Genomic DNA, 20955 nt, shown 5'->3' on the forward strand with positions numbered 1-20955 from the left:
AAGACACAAGAGTGATTCCCTGTACCTTGCACCCTTAGCATTACCGAGCCTGTAATGCAAGGGTGAATTTGCTGCAGAACATAGTCATACCTGTACCACAAATATGCCACTGTTTATTTAGATGTCACTTTCCAAATTAAAACATTAACACGAGAGATACAAAATACAGCATTAAAGTGAGTGGGGCACTCTTTTTTTTTTTTCCCCACAGAGAACACCAAACCACCCCACTCCATCACAGTCTCCAACAAAATAAAATATATGAATGCAAGCACACTGCAGGCCAATTTTACACTTTCCTTAAGTGTAAGTGAGGATTCTGAAATGTTTTACAAATTGGAGGTGAATTGGCTGCAGGGAAGTTGTGGGGACGGGTTTTGACCTTTGAGCATCTGGGTGCCTTAAGTTCATGCTTGTACACAGGTGTAGGACTGATGTAGCATAACCTGCAGGAAGCTCGCCGCCTCCCTGAAATGAGCTGGGACATGTGTGACAGCAGCAGCAAAGGGCCAGTGTTGTTTCCTTTGTTTAGAAAGAGAGACTGGTTCTCTAACAGGGGGAGAGGATAAGCACAGAAGAGCTGTATCTATAAAGAACCCACAAAAAGATTTTTAACAAATAGCAATAGGACTGCTTTGTAAAATGAGGCACTTGGCAAAAGGCAGCTCAGTTTGCATGTATCTCATTCGCCAGTTCCCTCTGCCATTCTTTTCCTTGTAGAGGGTGGCTTTCGTGTGATGCTGTTTCAGCTTAGGGCCTTTTCATCTCTGAGGCTGGCTACTTTTACAGAACAGCTCCTGTTTCTGAACTGTAAGAATACTGAGGGGGAGGAGAGGTGCTTGTGCATGGCTTTGAAACCATGAAATAAAATGCAGCTGTTTAGCATGGTACTATGCTCTCGTAAAAGAAAAGAAGCAAGCAGCATTTGTCTTAGGTCAGTTTCACAGGAGCAGAGCAAGCAAGCAGGATTAAGGGGAGCATTTGACCCTCACAGGCTAAGCAGGCCTGGGCTGATGTTATAGAAGGGTAACACACAACTTTACCATCCAGCCAAACTCCCTCTACATTCACCTGCAACACAAGAATGCAGCAAGGTAGAATGTGCAAACTACACATCTAAGATGTAGCAGTCACAGCCCTCGTTTGGCATTCCTTCGATGAGTGTTTACAAATCAGTTAGAGGCCAAGGGAGGATTCTCCCCCCCACCCCCCAACAAAATCTACAGTTGAAACTGGTGACATTTTGTGGTTATAGGGGAGGGGAAGCTTAGTGAGTCAGATACTTAAAAAGCAAAGCCTGCGACAGAAGAGAGAAATATTACCCAATCAGAAAGCAGGAAAAGGTTTTGGCACATGGAAACATCCATCCCTGAAGCCCAAAGGTGGACTGCAGCAAATAAAATTAACAGATGTTTGAAAGACATTACTACAAATTGTGAGGAACACTGTTGGTAAGACTTGACTGTAGGTTTTCAGTGGATTAGGCCATTCTAGTTTAACACCCAATAAATAAACAGTTATCTAGCGCTTCTCCTTTGCTCCGCTGAGTTCAAAGGCCACTTTTCAGTCATTTGTGAGAATCTCACCTGCTTGTTTTCTTTTATAAGAACACCTGAGATGGAATAGGTTGGCACAGAGTTCTCATCACTTCCTTTTGCAGAGTTTTTAGTAACTGTGCCTAACACTTATAGCGGTACCTGCTTTTTGTTTTCAAAAGTACAAACACTGGAAATACATCTGCCTGCAATGCTTGGCCCCTGCGCCTAGTCCTACCTAATCCAGCATTCTTTCTAATCTGCCTTGGCTTAGAGTTGATAAGGACCAGTAGGGCACAGAGATCTTAAAACACAACAATGAGATTAACCAACCCCGTGTTAAACATTTTGACAGGTCTGGACCATCCACCTTCTATTGGTAAATACTTTGACTGCTGTGCTTTAATGCAAAAGGAACCCCCTCTTCTTCATTTAATGACCTAATTGTAAGAACAGGTTATGACTACAGCATATGCATGTTACAAAGATTATGAGGGGTGGGGAGACAGGCTACTCTTTATAAATCCATCTTGTGGCGGGGAGACTGTGACCACCCTTATTCAGAAGGTACAGGCACTGTAAACAAATACATGTGCATCTCACAGTAGCTTGGCCTGTGAAATTAAAAATAAAATATTAAAGCTAGCATTAAGACATATGGCAGCAGGAAGGGGGGAGTGGAACTCAGCAGTAGTAAAACACGCTTGTTTTGCATCACCAATAATACTTAACTGTGCTGAATTCTCAGTAAAGTCCATTCATTTTGCATTGGCTAGATTTTATTTATCTTTTACCAACGCTATGGAGACTTAGCTGGCTTTGTGCCTGTTCCAGTAAAGCATCCTGTCACCCATGAAGGATGAAATATCTAATTGTACCAGTGGCTCCCAATAACCATGGAAAGTCATCTAGTGGCAGGATGGGTAATTAGCAATAACCGTGCCATGGCTGGGAGCCACCTCTATGAAAAACTGACCCATATATACCAATATCATGGCATGTGCTACACACCCTCACCCCTATGCTTTTAATTTTAAATGTATTGCTAGGAGGTCTAGTCCATGATAAAGAATCTAATTATGAGGAACCGTACTTTTTCTGTGGTCAGGGCTGGGCCTACTAAGAAACTAGACGTTTCCTCCCCTTGCCCCCAATTTCACAAAATCATTTCTTATATTAAGCCTCTCCTTTTTTTTTTTTTTTATCTAAAACTTCCAAGGCAGTGTACATCCAGTCAGAAATGGTCTTTCTAAAGCTGGTCCTTCAGCGTGCCTCATGTTGTACTGCTGACAGGATAAAAATGCAGAATTCTCTTTTCTTTTTCTTAAGTAGACAAAAAGGACCAGTCTTGGGCATAAACTGCAGTAAGCACAGCTGCTGGAAACATGCTTCTATTACCATTCCTTCTTCTTTTCATCCATGGAGACACCACCAGGGCCGAGGGCCACCACTAGCAGAAGGCCACCGATCACAGACATGGTCTGGAAGAAATCATACTTCAGGAAGTCGTGCATGGGCTTATAGACTGGGATGGTCCAGAAGGCATTGAAGTAGATGTTAATGGCAAAGAGCCAGATGACTAATGTCAAGGCTGCGAGCTTAGTCTTGAAGCCAATGGCCACTAAAACGATCAGGGCTGTGCCCACAATATTCTGAAGAATCTGGTGAAAGATTAAGCGATGCGAGTCACTACAACTTTAATGGTATAGAATACAATGAAGGTACTAATTATACTTTATCACATACAAGTATAGGGAGTACACCACAAAAGAAAATACTTTTTTAAATTATTAAACATCCATTTTAATTCAATTATACAAAATATGTAACCGTACAATATAAATTCAAACATTACCTTTCCTATCCACATTAAAAAAAAATCTTATCAAACATAACTCACACTTATTACAATGCCTAAACATTCACTCCTTCACACACACACACTAAAAGGCAACAATATACGAAATTCAACTTTTACAGTTATTTTAAGTGTTACAATGTAGCTTGCACTTTAATTCAATTTGAACACAATCAACAAATCAAATATATAAGCTTGTTCATGTGGTATTATCAATGTATACCCAAAAATACCAGTTTTATCCAATAAAAGCTTTTTATGACCAAACAATATACATCGAGTCACTGCTGAACTTATACACCCAAATTGAGGATCACAAAACACAAGAGTTGTATTCGATTGAGGAGGGAAAACGCACCTTTAGTAGACTATTGGACCAAGTTGCATCATTCTTTGGAAGATTTAAATTTTTTTGTGGTGTGTCAAATACAATTGAAGAGTGGAGGAGATTTGTTTCCGGCTTTGAGAAGTTTAGAACAAAGTTTTATTTTTTTTCATGGTGCACCACAATTCCCCATGCTTTAAATGGCCCTATTGAGTGGTCTGTTTTTGTAGAAAGCATTACTGATTGAATAATTTTGATGTTAGAAAACTATAGTAGTATGGAAAATGGAACAGAGAAATAAGAGCAAAGTGTAGCACAGTAGTCTTATGTATAGTTTGGCTGGTTTAATTGATAGTTTCTGTAGAAGAAATAACTTTTAATTAGTAATGAAATCTGTTGAAGAGCAATGGTTCATTGATTCGGATGAACTATAATCATTGGAAACCTTAACATTAGTATATATAGACCTTTATATTCACTGACTTCATGACGTTTCGTGAGATCGTATATATGATTATGGTTACTTCCGGTTTGAATATAAGCTGCGGGAACAACATTATGTAGGTGCATATTTATAGATTAGGTATAGAGATTTGTTAATTGGAGAAATTACTTACCTGATAATTTCATTTTCCTTAGTGTAGACAGATGGACTCAGGACCAATGGGTATAGTGTACTCCTGATAGCAGTTGGAGATGGATCAGATTTCAATCTGACGTCAGCCCTAGTTCATATTACCCCTAAGGAAAACGAAATTATCAGGTAAGTAATTTCTCCATTTCCTAGCGTGTAGCAGATGGACTCAGGACCAATGGGATGTATAAAAGCTACTCCTGAACCGGGTGGGAGGCTGGCCGTGACCCACTTAGTACTGCCCTCGCAAATGCCATGTTCTCCCAAGCCTGAACATCCAGGCGGTAAAATCTGGAGAAGGTGTGGATGGAGGACCATGTCGCCGCCCTGCAAATTTCGGCGGGTGACAACATCCTGGTTTCTGCCCAGGACATTGCCTGGGCTCTAGTTGAATGGGCCTTGACTTGTAGAGGCGGCGGCTTGCCTGCTTCTACGTAGGCCGCCTTGATGACTTCTTTGATCCAGCGGGCTATGGTTGACCGCGAGGCCGCTTCCCTTTGCCTGTTCCTGCTGTGAAGGACGAATAGGTGTTCTGTTTTTCGTATGGTTTCCGACATTTCCAGGTATCTGAATAGGAGTCTGCCCATGTTGAGGTGGTGTAGACTTTGAGCCTCTTCCGAATTCTTGAACTCATCCGGCGATGGTAGCGAGATGGTTTGGTTGAGATGGATGTGTGACACCACTTTGGGAAGGAACGAAGGGGACCGTGCGTAGCTGGATAGGAATGGCTCACGGCAGGACAGTGCTTGGAGTTCTGAAATGCGGCGGGCTGAACAAACTGCCAGCAGGAATGCCGTCTTCAAAGTCAATAGTCGGAGAGACAGTCCGTGGAGGGGCCTGAAGGGGGCTCCTGCTAGGAAATCCAGGAGCAGGTTGAGGTTCCAAAGAGGTACCGGCCACTTTAGGGGTGGGCGGATGTGTTTGACTCCTTTCAGGAAGCGTGAAACGTCCGGGTGAGAGGCTGTCGCTCTCGCTCTTGGTGCCGTAGCATGACAGTGCGGCCACCTGTACCTTGATGGAGTTGAGGGACAATCCCTGCTGTAGCCCGTTCTGTAGGAATTCCAAGATCGTGGGAATTTTGACTGAGCGTGGTATGATGTCGTGGTCTTCGCACCAGGCTTCGAATACTCTCCAAATCCTTATGTACGTTAGAAATGTGGAGAACTTGCGTGCTCGGAGTAGGGTGTCGATTACAGCCCCCGAGTATCCACTCTCGCCCTCTCAATGGCCAGTCCGTAAGAGAGAATTGAGCTGGGTCCTCGTGGAGGATTGGCCCTTGTTGGAGCAGGTCTCTGTGTGGAGGCAGTGGCAGGGGGGTCCTTGCCAATAGTCTTCTCATGTCTGCGTACCACGGTCTTCTTGGCCAGTCCGGAGCCACCAGAAGTACTAGTCCCCTGTGTAGCTGTATCTTGTGAATGATTGCGCCTAATAGGGGCCACGGCGGAAAGGTGTATAATAGAGTGCCCTGTGGCCAGGTCTGTACCAGGGCATCAATCCCCTGGGACTGAGGTTCCCGCCTGCAGCTGAAGTACCTGGGTACTTGGGCGTTGGACCGGTTTGCCAGAAGGTCCATGTCTGGTGTTCCCCACCGGTTCACTATCATTTGGAACGCTGTGGTCGACAGCTTCCATTCTCCTGGGTCTAGACTTTCTCTGCTGAGGTAGTCCGCCGTGATGTTGTCTTTCCCGGCGATGTGGGTGGCCGAGATCTCCTGGAGATTCACTTCCGCCCACGACATTAGAGGGTCTATTTCGAGACACCTGTTGGCTTCTGGTTCCCCCCTGACGGTTGATGTAGGCCACTGTTGTGTCGTTGTCCGACATTACTCTGACCGCTTTGTCTCGGGAGTCTGTGAATGAACCGTAGGCAGGCTAGTCTGACTGCCTGCACTTCTAGGCGATTGATGTTCCATCCCGGCTCTTCTGCGTTCCACTGCCCTTGGGCGGTTAGCTCCTCGCAGTGTCCTCCCCATCCTCGTAGGCTGGCGTCTGTGGTGAGCAGGGTCCAGGTTGGTGAGGATAGTCTTGTTCCCTGGCTCAGGTGGCTGACCTGCAGCCACCATCGTAGCTGGGTCCGAACTCTGCCCGGGAGTTGTAGACGTACGGCGTAGTTCTGGGACAGTGGATTCCATCGCGATTGAAGTGAGCGCTGTAGGGGTCTCATGAGAGCTCGTGCCCATGGCACTACCTCCAGTGTGGATGCCATGAGACCGAGGACTTATAGGTAATCCCATGCTGTGGGGCAAGCTTCGCTCAGCAGGATTTGTAACTGGTTCCTCAGTTTTGATTTCCTTACGGAAGTCAGGCTGACATTGTCTTTTTTGGTGTCGAATCGGACTCCTAGATAGAGACTGTGAGGGCTGCAGAAAACTCTTGTTTGTGTTGACCAACCATCCAAGGTTCTCCAGTAGAGTTTTGACTCTTGTTGGTTGCCTGGTGACTTTCCTCTGGGGATTTCGCCCTGATCAGCCAATCGTCTAGGTAAGGGTGTACGAGGATTCCTTCCTTCCTCAGTGTTGCCGCCACCACCACTATGATCTTGGTGAACGTCCGGGGTGCTGTGGCTAACCCGAAAGGTAGTGCCCGGAACTGGTAGTGAAGGTCCAGGAATTTGAAGCGTAGGAAGCGCTGATGTTCCTGATGGATCCGGGATGTGTAGGTAGGCTTCCGAAAGATCTAGGGATGTGAGAAACTCTCCCGGTTGTATCGCCCTTATTACAGAGCGTAGGGTTTACATGTGGAAGCGGGGCATCCTCAGATGGTGGTTGACCGACTTGAGGTCCAGGATGGGCCTGAACGACCCCTCTTTCTTGGAGACGATAAAATAAATGAAATAATGCCCAGTATTTATTTCTTGTGGAGGTACTGGGGTTATGGCCTTGAGGGCCAGTAGTCTGGTCAGTGTAGCTTCCACTGCCACTTTCTTGGAGGGGTCGTGGCAGGGGGATTCCACGCACTTGTCCTGAGGGGTTCGGAGGAAATCCAGGTAGTACCCCTCTCGAATGATGGTTAGGAACCACTTGTCCGAAGCTATCTCGACCCATCTGTGGTAGAATAGGGCAAGTCTGCAGCTGGGACATGGACCCAAGCTGGTTCCCCTTTTGTTGTGCTTGTTCCTGCCTGTAGGGCGGGGCGCTTGATAATTGTTTCTGTATGGATTGAAGCGCTGTGAACCTCTGCCCCTGGAGGATCGGGAGAAGGGTCGCTGGTTGCTCTTGCTTTTGTCCTCCGGTAGCCGCGGTAGTGGGGACTCACCCCATTTGTCAGCCAGTTTCTCTAGTTCACTGCCGAACAGGAGGGATCCCTTGCAGGGCATCCTTGCGAGTCTCGCTTTGGAAGACGCATCTGCCGACCAGCTTTGGAGCCAGAGTTGTCTCTTGGCTGCCACAGCTGATGACACTCCTCTAGCTGCGCTGCGTACCAGATCGGAAGCAGCTCCGCGAGGAATGATACTGCTGGTTCCATGGCTTCCCCAGGGGTGTTGCTCCTGGTCTGTGATAGGCAGGCACGTGTGACAACAGTGCAGCAGGCTGCTAGTTGTAGGGACATAGCGGCGACGTCAAAGGACTGTTTAAGGATGGATTCCAGATTTATTTATTTAAAGTCTCTTTTATACCGATAGCCGTTCGCACATCGTATCGGTTCACAAAAAACAGGAACTATTGGGCAGAGCCCTTACATAGAGCATTATAAGGCAGCCTCGGCTGCCCAACATAACAGAGTAAATACACATTAACAGATCCATTAACAATTAACAGAAAGAAATACAATTCGCAAGGAGGGTGGAAAAAGCTGGAAGGCAGCGTAAAATCAGTGAAACAATAAATAGATACAAGAAACTATAAACATAAAGTACAAGAATCAGCAGTCGTAAAGCAATTTTCAGTCATTCTTAGTCTTAGATAGGAGAATAATTTACGGAGGACTTTAAGTGATGGGCGGTGACATGGGGTAGGCTTGCTGGAAAAGCCAGGTTTTCAGTTTTTTTTTAAACTTGGGTGTGTGGGTTTCCATGCGTAAATCATGAGGCAAGGAGTTCCATAAGGTGGGGAAGTGCAGCACTCAAAGATGCGCAAGACAGATGTCTGTCTTGCGCATCTTTGAGTGCTGCACTTCCCTCCACTGGGATAGTAATGCGCTTCAAGACCACACAGACCATAGCATCCACTTTTGGGCATGTCGGAAGGTCTTTGGCCGCTGGGTCCAGAGGGTACATGGCTGCCATAGCCCGTCCCCTTTGAATGCGGACTCTGGAGCAATCCATTCCAAGTCAATTAGCTGTTGAATGGCTTGTAACAGAGGGAAATGGCGGGAGGTCTGACGGAGTCCCTCTAGCAGAGGATTCATCTTAAGTTCCCCCAAGGCACTTGTGCCCGGGATAGCAAGCTCCTTCAGGCTGCGGGTGACCAGGTCTGGAAGCTCGTCCTTGGTGAAGAAGCGTCTCATGATCCGGTGAGGCTCTGTCCCCGGAGGGAGTTCCCCTTCCTTCAGGGGCTCTGATTCCTCCTCCGAGATGTCCGTGTCCCCGTAAGTGGGGCTTCCGGGTGGTGGATTCACTTTCCCTGGGCCTAGCTGAGCCCGGAGCGTAGCAGTCCTCTGGTGAAGGCTGTGGCCATGTTACCGGAGGCTCCGTCTGCATGTGAACGCCTTTGAAAAATCCCACCCAGGAGATAGACACTGGGTCCAAGCTAAGAGGCGCTGTGTCTCTGGGGGGCCCCGATTGAAGGGGGGGGGGGCCCGCTGGGATTTGCTAGGTCCGGAGTACTTACTGAGGAACTAGCACTCAGGCCCAGATGGGGCTGGCCCTGGGCTTGATCCCCCAGGACCTCCTCACACTGGATACACAGGGTGTCGGCCTCTTCGTGTTGTGTGGCTCTGATGTGGCATGCTGGGCAGAGGCCCTGAACTTTGAGCTCCTTTTCTGCTGGTGCCATGGATATAGACGCGTAAAATCTTTTGTGCTTCGAATATGTGCGCGTAGACGGATGTGCGCACAAGTCGTAGTTATGCGCCTGGCCCAGTAATCGCGAGTTGCGTGCGTAACTTGTACGTACTGCACTTGAGTGTGTAACGTTGTGCGCCCAACTCGCCCTATGCGCACGGATCGAGACGGCGGGCATGGCGGCGAAAAGGGCCAAAATGGCGATGGCGACCACGCGCGCAATATGGCAACCACCTCGGAGGGTCCCCACGTGGGAGAGCCCTTGGCTCTAACCGGGGTCGAGCCCTGCTAGGGCGGATCAACCCGGTGGCACTGGTCCCAGCTGGCGACCTGTGCGTTTCCTCGAGCTTCAGAGACTGGAGTCTTCAAACAAGATTTCTACCTTACCTTGTCTCGACGCTTCCCGGTTTCATTACGGGTGGTCTCCGGCTGCGGGGGGGGGGGGGGGGAGGGAAAATACCTTCACCGCCGCGCTCGTGGTTGTACCCGCTGCCTCTCAGCCACGCCTGAGATTGGGGGCTAGGTCCCCGCCGAGGGTCGGCCTCCGGACCGAGGCTCACCTCCGAGGGACCACGGAAATCACCTCGGGAATTCTCAACTGGAGGAGGGACCCGGGGGTGTCACCGCAGGAGAGCGGGGCTCGCTGTTGAGGTAAGTTTTCTTCTTATTTTCGGTTTTCTCCGTTAATTTTTGCTCTAAAGCTGTGAGAGCGTGCAGATAGTCCATAACTGCTATGGAGACGGAAAATACTGAAGAGCTGCACTTCCTGCAGGGGTATATGTACTAGGGCTTATGTCAGATTGAAATCTGATCCATCTCCAACCGCTATCAGGAGTACTATACCCACTGGTCCTGAGTCCATCTGCTACATGCTAGGAAAATGTAGTTAAACTCTTTCTTGAATTGTGGTCATTATTTTAGTTTAAAACTGCTGGATTTGAAGAATGGAGTGGTTGAAGCATATTTAAAAATGATTCGGGAGATATTCAATTGGTGAACGAGGAATCTGTGTGAGTTAAAAGCTACTGAATGATATACGAGAGACTTCAATGTACACAATTTGGTGAAATTTGTTCTTAATATTTTTCTTAGGATTTTGCTGATTGCCAGTTAGTATTTATTGTGCTTTTTCGATAAGATTTTTTAATGTGAATAGGGAAGGTAATGTATGAATTTATATTGTACGGTTACATAGATTAATTGAATTAAAATGGATGTTTAATAATTTAAAAAAGTACTTTCTCTTGTGGTGTACTCACTACAACTTTAGTCTTTCCTTAAAATGTTATTAAAGCAAAAAAAAAAAAAAGGATAAAACCAAAAGGACCTGCAGAGATCACGGGTAAGGAAAAATGAACAGGGGAAGAGGTGGATGCAATCAAAGAAAGGAAGGAGAACTTGACTCAAGGTTCAGATTCACAGTTGAATTATACTCAAACAGAGAAATTATGCAAACCAGAAGAAGAAAGGGAACTTACAGAGAACAAGCTGGTGTCAAAATGCAGCAGCGTCATGAACATAAGGACAAGCAGCACACGGCCCCCCAGCTGCATGTACTGCTTCGGGGAGCTCTCCCCCATGGTTGGCACACCAGCAAACATGCTTTTACCTTCGGACCGTGACTCGGCCAGAAGCAGCAGCAAACCGCCCCCCAGGGCGAGGTTCCTTTGTATTAAAACAGAAAGAAATGTCACCAACCCAAGAGAAACCTTGACTGAGGCATTTTCTACGTTTTGGAGGAGATTGCTTAGTTTAGTTTATTGGACTTACTGTACTGCTTTTCTTAAAGCAAAGTAATCAAGGCAGTTTACAGTCAGACAAAACAGGCATAGACTGGACTTAGCAAACTGCTCCATTGGTGGGATAAGGCTCAACAAATAAAATCTGAGAAATTCCTGCCCTATACTCCCTAGCAAAGCTCGCCTGGACTCACAGCCAAGCAGCAGAAATAATATTTCTGTGTAAGGGGTGACAGTTTCTTGGTTCAACCTAAAAATTATCCAGTAGAGAAGATGCATTTGAGGTTTTGAGCAGGGAATCATCTAAACTTGAGCAAAAAACTGTAACCAACCATTTATTTTAACCTGAACAGAGACACAAATAAATAAATCAGGTTATCAGTTCGAAATAAGGGATGAGTCAACTCGCTGTGTTCTGGAAACAAATAAAAGAAGCATTTAAAAATGTATCATCAGACTCTTGCAACTAATTTTGGTTTCGTGCGCTCCTCGTGGTACTTTGTCAGTAATCATCTAAAAAAGACATATATAGGCTGCAACAATCCAATGTTCTTGTCGGCTCACGATAAAATACAACAAACTACTGTGCCTTATATTTAACTTCTCATGTGAGCTAGCACGCAACAGTTTGATTCATGTGTGCCACATCACTTACTGAGTCTTCATTGGCCAGAACTGGAACAACTTTGGTCATAGCTAAACATGAACGGATCCAAACAACATACTGGTTAGACTCCCGTCTTTTGAACAGACAGAGGTCTCCTAGCACATCCTACTGGGAGAATTCGTAGGTTGATCCAATAAAAAGGAATCCCAGCCTGCACTGAGGGCAGTTTGGCTACTGGAGCTCTGCACTACTTTTTCACCTTCACAAATCCTGAGTGACACTCGGGCACAGGAAAGGAGTAGGAGGCTGCTCTATTGGTAATCTAAATGGCTGGCTGTCACATGGTGTGCAGAGTTGGAAACCATGGGACGACATGTAGTATTTGGCTAGGGGAGTATCAATCCTGAATTGTCCAATTGGTAGCAGATCTGCACTGCTATGCAATTGTTTCTGCTCCTGGCCTAGAAGTACGAGTCGTGACTGCTTGGGAAAAAAAGCAGCAGTAGAAAAGGAATAAATTCAGGTTAACTGCATACTACATTTAAACCCTCTAACAAAACATTCTCTCTGACCTACTCCTTCTCTTGTACATATATTCTATATATTTATTACCACAGATACAGCACTAGTGGACTGCTGTACATGGTAGGGAGTAGTTAATCCAAATAAAAGATATACATAAGCAGATGCTATAGGTCTCTGCCAAACAGATTACCTCTCTCTCTATATTCATCCCATTAACATATAGTCACCAGCAGCACAAATCCAGAATACACAAATATCCCTGATACGAATAAGTACCACAGAAAAGCTCTTATCTGCAAAAAATAATACAGCATGACCAAAGTGCAAGCTGTTTCAGTGTAATTAATGGGGAAAATGCAGTCTATTACTGTAATCCTGTCCAAAGGGAACCTGACACGCACCAGACCATGTGCAGGGCTGTGCTCCATTAGCCAGCTCCATAGACTCACTAAGTGCTCCTCTGCCCACCTGTCCTCTTTCTTGGACTGCTGCCAGCCTTTGGAGGTTTTGATAGAGTAATTGCAGGACTGTGCTGATTAAAGCATGTAGTCCGTTCCCTTCTACGTCACTCCTTGGGTTCCTCTGCAGTATGTTTGGGAGAGACCCGGTGCACTGCATTTGAAGTTTTTAGAATGTCAGCTTTTCTCTAGTTCTTCAGATCTGGGGAGGGAGGGGAATGCTAAATTAGCCACCTACCTCATTAAAAACTTCAGATCCCACAGAATGCTGTACGCAATGGTCTAGTAGAGAAAAAAATATATAAATACAAGTCAATAGCAGCAGTGCTATTATCAATAGTATTTTTCAAAAAGGTATTTTTAGAAGTAATACTACAAGCACAGAAGAGACACAGTTTGTAGCATTATATACTTTCTTGCAAAAACAAGACTTGGGCTCAATATGAATTGCAATGAATCACACACAACTGTAGACACCAACAGGGTGACATCCAGGTTTCTCACACTTCCAAATAATACGCTTTTGCATATTGCTAGTAATTCAGTCACCATTTGATATTTATTTAGTTGACTTTTTATATACAGATGGCCGTTTGCACATCATACCGGTTCACAAGGAACAAGCGGAAGGCCAGGGGAAAAGGCACAACCTTTACATGGAACACATAAGAGAACATCTGAATGCATTTAAAGGAACATAGGAAAATTAGAATTTCTGTTCTTTGACATCCTCTCAAGCTGTGTATGCTTCCTTCCTTTAGCCTTGCAGTAACATATGACAGAGGGATAAACATGATCCCAAAAGCTCATTGACATTGTCCTCGTTGGTCAGTGGTCAAGAAAATTTACCACTGCACTGGTATAATGGAGAAATTACTTACCTGATAATTTCATTTTCCTTAGTGTAGACCAGATGGACTCAGGACCAGTGGGCTATGTTCCCCTGCAAGCAAGATGGAGCAGAGCAAGCTGACGTCACAGTATATATACTCCTGCAGTGAGCCCAGCTTGCCAGTAATCTCCAAAAGCAACTGTGGACAGACTAGCAAAAAACTTGATTAAAAACAGCCAACCAGAACTGTACTCAACCAACGAGAAACACTGAACTCATGTAAGAATCTAGGTACCCCAATCTAGGGATTAGATGAATACTTTTACCAGTAATCCCTTGGGAGCCAAGGCCCCACAGGACTATTGACACACTCATGCGGCAGCTGAAGGCGGGAAGCTGAGTCCATCTGTCTATACTAAGGAAAACTAAATTATCAGGTAAGTAATTTTTCCATTTCCAAGTGTGTTGACAGATGGATTCAGGACTAGTGGGATGTACCAAAGCTACTCCCGAACAGGGTGGGAGGTTGTCCACGGTCCAGTCAACACCGCTTATGCAAAGGCTGCGTCCTCCCAGGCCTGCACATCCAGACAATAAAACCTGGAAAAGGTGTGTAAGGAGAACCACGTCACAGCTCAGCAAATGTTGACAGTAGACAATAACCTAACCTCTGCCCATGACACTGCCTAAGCTCTAGTGGAATGAGCCCTAACCTGAGTAGGCAACGGCTTTTCAGCATCCATATATGCAGCCATGACCACCTCCTTAATCCAGCAAGCTATCGTAACCCACGAAGCTGGTTCAACCTGCTTCTTCCACTATGAAAGACAAAGACAATCTGACTTTCGGAAAGGTTCAGAAATCTCCAGCCAGCGCATGACAAGTCTCTTGACATTCAAGGAATGCAGGAAGAAATACTCCTCCACATCCCTGACCTTATCCAGGGACAGCAAAGAAATGGACCGATTCAAACAATACTCCGAGACCACCTTAGGCGAGATGGATGGAACAGTATACAACTGCAACACCCCTGGAGTCACCCGAAGGAACGGCTCTCAACAAGACAAGGCCTGCAATTTGGAAATGCAATGCACAGAGCACATAGCCACTAGGAACATTGTCTTCAACGTCAATAACCGCAAGGAAAGGCTTCGCAGCAGTCGAAACGTAGGGCCCACTAAAAAAATCCAGCACCAGGTTAAGACTCCACAAAGGATCAGACAACCGCAAGGGAGGCCGAAGGTGCTTCACTCCCTTCAAGAAACAGGCCACATCAGGCTGGGATGATAGGGAAACAACACTTACTGTGCCTCTGAAACATGTAAGAGCCGCAACCTGAACCTTCAAAGAATTAAGAGCCAATCCCTTATTCAACCCATCCTGCAAAAAATCCAAAATAAGCAGGATTTTAACCAACTGAGGAGGAACACCGTGCTTCTCGCACCAGACCTCAAACACTCTCCAAACCCGCACATATGTTAGAGAAGTGGAGAACTTCTGAGCATGGAGTAAAGTAGCAATCACTGCAGAAGAATATCCACGCTTCAGACAAGCTCTCTCAAGAGCCAAACCGTAAGACAGTACAGAGTCGGATCCTCGTGAAGAACAGACTTCTGCTGCAAAAGATCTATGTACGATGGAAGGGGATCCTCCACCAGGAGTCTACACAAATCCATGGACATCTGGGCCAATCCGGAGCCTTGTTTATTTCAATTCTGCGTATGTCCTTGCCCAGCAAGGGCCACGGAGGAAAGGCATAAAAGCAACTTGCCTTCTGGCCAGACCTGTACGAGAGCATCAATGCCCAGGGACCACAGATCTCTCCTGTGACTGAAGAATCAAGGAATCCTCACACTATGAGAAGTCACCAGAAGGTCTAAGTTTGGAAGGCCCTAGCGATCCACTATCAGCTGAAATGCCTCGGCAGACAATGCCCATTCTCTGGGGTACAGACTTTCCGTGCTAAGAAAGTTGCTCGTACGTTGTCTTTTCCTGTGATGTGAGAGGCCAGGATCATCTAAACATGTCCTTCTGCCCATTCCATAAGTTGGTCTATTTCCTGCAACACTTGCTGGCTTTGGTTCCTCCCTGGCGATTTCTGTAGGTCATCATCGTTGCGTTGTCCAACATCACGCGGACCTCTCGACTCAGTAGTCTGAGGCTGAACTGCAAGCACGCCAACCTGACTGCCCGGGCTTCCAGATGATTGATGTTCCAGAGAGCCTCTTCGGCTGTCCAACGTGCCTGGGACCTCAATGTTCCAGTGAGCTCCCCAATCCTGGAGACTTGCATCTATCTACCAGTTTGAGGAGGACAAGGAAATTCCCTTTCTCAGATAAGCTTCCTGCAACCACCACTGGAGGTAAGAGCAGATTTCCATCAGCAAGTGGAGCCGAACCGAATAGTCCTGAGACTACGGGTTCCAACGAGACAGCAGTGAGCATTGAAGAGGATGTATAATGTGCCCTCACCCACGGCACCACTTCCAGAGTTGCCGCCATCAAGCCGAGCACCTGTAGATAGGACCACACCGTTGGGCGTACAGAATTTACCAACTGACGCATCTGAGATGTCAATTTCTGAGTGTGAACTTCTGGCAGGAAAACATTGCCCAACCTTGTGTCGAAGTGAACTCCCAGATACTCCAACAACTGAGAAGGCCAGAGACTGCTCTTGGTCAGATTCACCACCCAACCCAGCTCCTGCAGCAAGGAAATTACCTTGTTGGGCACCAGAATCAGCCAGTCGTCCAAGTATGGGTGTACCAGGATCCAATCTTTTCTCAACGCCGCTGCCACGACCACCATAAGCTTGGAAAAAGTTCTGGGGGCAGTGGCCAGACCAAAAGGCAGTGCCCGAAATTGATAATGGTTACCCAGCACCGCAGACCAGAGAAAACATTGGTGCTCCAAATGGGTGGGAATATGAAGTGTTGGACAGATCCAGGGAGGTCAGAAACTCCCAATTGTACGGCTGTTATCACAGATCGTAAGGTTTCCATATGAAAATGAGTCACCCGCAGATGACTCTTGATACTCTTGGGGTCCAAGATGGGACAAAAAGAACCTTGAGTACAATAAAATAAATGGAATAGCACCCTGTAATTTTCTGAGACGTGAGCACGGGAACCACAGCCCTCAGCCGGAGAAGCCTCAGAAGCAGACTCTACTGCCTGCTTCTGCTGCGGGGAGTGGCAAGGGACACCATGAACTCGTCCCGAGGAATGCTGCGAAACTCCAGTGCATATCCTTCCTGTATCACTTCCATGACCCATTGATTCAATGTGATCTCGACCCACCTCTGATAAAAGAGAGATAGGGGGACACCTATCTCCTCCTCCCAAAGGTGGGTCAGCAAACCTTCACTGGGATGCTCCGGACAGGCCACCACCCAAGCCTGCTCCTCTCTTGGAGTATCGGGGACGAAAGAACTGAGATCTACCAAAAGGCCGAATCCTCTGAAAGGTTGGGTTTCTGTAGGTACGAAAACACTTGGAACCCCTGAGACGACCCCCTCATAGAAAGGAGGCGCTGCAACTGCTTCTTATACTCCGGTAACTGGGGAACTGGATATTTGCCCCACTTACTGGCTAACTTTTCCAACTTGCTCCCAAACAAGCGTGAGCCTTTAAATGGCATTTTTGTAAGATTAGCCTTGAAGGCTGTGTCAGCTGACCAATTCCACAAGCATAGCTGATGTCTGGCCGCCACTACCGAAGCCACTCCTCTGGCTGAGGTACAGACCAAATCACAGCCTGTGTCTGCCAAAATGGCGGCAGCAGGTTCCATAACTGCTCTGGAATTCACCCCCCACATCATCCACTTCCTGAGAGTAGCAGACAAGAACGCGCCACAAGAGCGCAACAGAAAGCAATCTGCAAGGTCATTGCTACTGTGTCAAAGGCCTGCTTAAGGATAGATTCAATCCACCTATCATGCACAACCTTCAAGGCCTCTCCTCCCTCCACAGGAATAGTCATCCATTTAGATACAGCGCAGACAAGCACATCCACTTTGGGAAAATGCAAACGCTCTCTCACAAGTGAATCCAGAAGGTATAGGCCTTCCAGTGCCAAACCCCCTTTGAAATTTGCCTCCAGGGCATCCCATTCAAGATCAATCAATTCTTGAATGGCATCCATAACAGGAAAAAAGCAAGAGGCTTTACACAAGGAGACCAAAATGGGATTCTTCTTCAGCTCTGACATAGAATCCATCCCAGGCTCTCCCAGCATCTTCAATGTCTGGGAAATCAGGGCCAGTAGTTCATCTCTATGAAAGAACCATAGCATAGTTTGATATGGCTCCAAACCAGGAGGAATTTCACCATTTTCCAAGGAATCAGGATCCACCTCATCATCCGGGTCCCCACCGGGAATACCTGCAGTGAACAGAGGCATGCCACGGCGCTTAACCATAGGATTGGAAGAGGGAGGAGCCACTGGCTGAGGGTCCGATCTGACCGAAGTGGGCAAAGTAGAGGACCTCACCTGAGCAAAGGCGAATAAACTCCACCCAAGAAAAAGCAGCCAGATCCAGACCAAGCCCAGAAGGTACTGGAGCATGCCCAACTGAACTGCCATCTCCTGTAGAGGAGCCAGTCAAAGTACCAAGATATGGCGCACTTCCAGCCAAAACTGTAACCAGACCATCATCAGAATGAAAGGATCCAGGTTTAACAAGATCAGAGGAAAACAACTTTCCCTGAGCATCTGAACAGCGCTGACACATACTGGAAGACAGGTCAGGCTGAGAAGCCTTAATATGACAGGCAACACAAAGAGAAAGGCACTTAGGCTTCTTGTTTATCAGCACTGTGTGTTCAAATGGCTCATATTCATGGCGGGTTGAGCAGCCAAGGTGGGCTAGGCCCTGCAATAGGCTTTTCTCAGCACATGCATGGTAGGCCGCAGCAGCATTTTCATGTGCCTGTGCATGCTTTCTGCCCTCTACAGGACATCTGTTTGCGCAGTGCGTCTGCTCTATGCATATGTTGTGTGCGCTGCGCTAGGCGCAACTTTTGTGCACATTACTTTTTTTGAGCGTGGTGATATGCTCCAGCAGGGTGTGCTAGTAGTGCGTACATCTTGCTGCGCTTATTGCTGTCAGGCACAGAAAGCTAGAGCTTATTTTGGCCTAAATATGTATTATGCAGTTTTAGGGCACTTTTTCCCAAACTGGTCTTATGCCTTCCCTTAAGAAGTCAAATTTTCAGGATACCCACAGTGCAAATGCAGGAGATGTACTTGCAAACATAGTGTATTTGCACTAATCTGAAAACAGCAAAGCTCTTGAAAGTTAATAAAATGTATTACATTGATTTAATAAAATGGTATAACTTAAAAACTTGTTTATTGACTTTTATTTCTATGTGCCATGGCATCCACACTGCATTGACCTGTACACCTGGAATTTGAGACCAGAAATAAAAATACAAACAGTCTAAAATACACTCAGATAGTTACCTGCAAGGCGATAATTCCAAATAACGCAAAACATGCATACTGCACAAAGTTTCGGCTCAGGATCAGTATACAGCCCCCTGAAAAATAAAACACAAGAGTTCCATATATTTGATGTCTAGGGCTGCAGAATCATGGTCATAATTGCTGTGTGGCATGTCTTGAAAAGTCAGTGGCATAAAGATAAAAAGGACTTTTTCCGCTGAGCATCATTAGTTAATGCTGATCATTTTGAAACTTTAGCTTTGAATCAGAAGGGCCAAGCACTGTTGAAAGCCACTCACCCAGCTGCCCCACCAGGTTAAGGAATACAAAGAGGGTAGCCAAGAGATAGCCACAGTTCCACGTGGTCTCGATGTAGTCTCGCTGCTCACTCCATTGGAACCACATGCGGATACCATCTTCCAGGAAGGTGCTGACAAGGCAGAGACGTGCCATGTGGGGGAGGTATTGCTTCGTGACCCGCAGAAACTAGGCACCCAGGGCAGAAAACAACAATTCAAGATTTACAAGGAGAAGGCCACAAACTGCACACACACCAAGCATCCCATTCATGTACCAATCTGCTGCTTCTTCCACCCATCATAAGCATGTGATACAGCTTGTAATGTGGGATCCACATGCCCTATGTAATTTTACCAACCCACCTGAAGTGTGTGATTTTTGCAAAATAAATATATGAACACTGGAAAATTTGGTTGCTCTTAGCACATTTTAAGAGAAAATAATATCCTGCTCAAGATCCCCTTTTCTGCCCCCTAACTAATAGCTGATGAAAGCCACCTAGGGCAGCCCAATCGAGGTAGGAGGATGCTGATTGGTTCGGAGCTCACTCTAAAGAGCCTTCTGGAGCAAGAGGAGACATGGGGCCTAAGGATCCAGAAAAAGGGATGTCAAATGCCTTCACACCGGGCTAAGATAGGAAAATTAGTTTCTTACCTGATAATTTTTGTTCCTGTAGTACCACTGATCAGTCCAGACTCCTGGGTTTTGCCCCCCCTCTAGCAGATGGAGACAGAAGTTTTCAAAACAAAACTCCGCCTTATATAGGATGGAGCCACCTACAGTCCGGCAGTATTACTCAATGTCAAAGCAGAATGCCTCTCAAAAAACCACCATAACTATGTACAATAACCCTTTAACAAGAAAGAAATAACTGGTTCACTTAACCCTCCTAGGAACTGAACCTGTAGAACCACTTGAGGACGGTCAATCCAATTTCTGCAGATCTGAAAACAAATCAATCAATAACTGAGCGGACTCTCCCTTACTTCCATGCGTTCCCCGCGCGGGAGTCTGGACTGATCTGTGGTACTTCAGGAACGAAAATTATCAGGTAAGAAACAAATTTTCCTTTCCCTGTATGTACCCGGATCAGTCCAGACTCCTGGGATGTATCAGAGCTTTCTTACCTGGGATGGGATCTGGAGAGGGATGGGATCTGGAGAGGCCCGCTCTAAGCACTGCTTCTCCAAAGCCTCCTTCACCCAGTGCCTGAACATCCAGTCTGTAGTGTCTGGCAAAGGTATACAAAGAATTCCAAGTCGCCGCCCTGCAGATCTCCTGTGGTGAGACCATTTGACACTCCGCCCAAGAAGCCACCTGCGAACGGGTAGAATGAGCCTGAAGACCAAACGGTACAAGCTTACCACGCATCAAATATGCCGAGCCTATAGTCTCTTTCAACCAGCGCAAAATCGTAGCTTTAGATGCCATATTTCCTCGTTTCGGACCAGCCCACAGCACAAAAAGACGGTCCATCACACGAAACGAGTTAGTAACTTCCAGATAACGCATCAACGCCCGAACATTCAGTTTCTGAAAGTCTTTAGACATAGGGTCTGACCGGTCCAAAACGGGAAACGACGGAAGCTCCACTGACTGATTCACGTCTGAATCCTCAGGGAACTACATGATAAGCCCTTGGCGAGTCCGGATTGTAAGAAACCTAAAATATCCAACACCGAAGACAGAGTAGGAACAATCGCCTGGTCCACGCACCAAGATTTAAAGATTCTCCACATGCGCACATACGCGAGG

At 46.4% G+C, this 20955-nt stretch overlaps 1 protein-coding gene across 2 annotated transcripts in view; it reads right to left on the bottom strand.

Moving 5' to 3' along the window:
* Positions 1-93: 93 nt before the first annotated feature.
* The window catches only part of SURF4 (surfeit 4), a 44415-nt gene continuing 23553 nt past the window's right edge, over positions 94-20955 (bottom strand). Inside the window, exons 2-6 of one of the 2 annotated variants that reach the window (XM_029611163.1) lie at positions 19200-19386; positions 18919-18995; positions 12861-12904; positions 10772-10958; positions 94-3196 (exon numbers count right to left, since the gene is read on the bottom strand). In XM_029611163.1, the coding sequence (XP_029467023.1) occupies positions 2930-3196; positions 10772-10958; positions 12861-12904; positions 18919-18995; positions 19200-19386 (762 nt within the window). In that variant the 3' untranslated portion in view covers positions 94-2929. The remainder of the gene's footprint in view (positions 3197-10771; positions 10959-12860; positions 12905-18918; positions 18996-19199; positions 19387-20955) is intronic. The other variant, XM_029611162.1, reaches the window with a different exon arrangement.

Source organism: Rhinatrema bivittatum, chromosome 8 (genome assembly GCF_901001135.1).
Source record: "Rhinatrema bivittatum chromosome 8, aRhiBiv1.1, whole genome shotgun sequence".
NCBI classification, from domain to species: Eukaryota; Metazoa; Chordata; class Amphibia; order Gymnophiona; family Rhinatrematidae; genus Rhinatrema; species Rhinatrema bivittatum.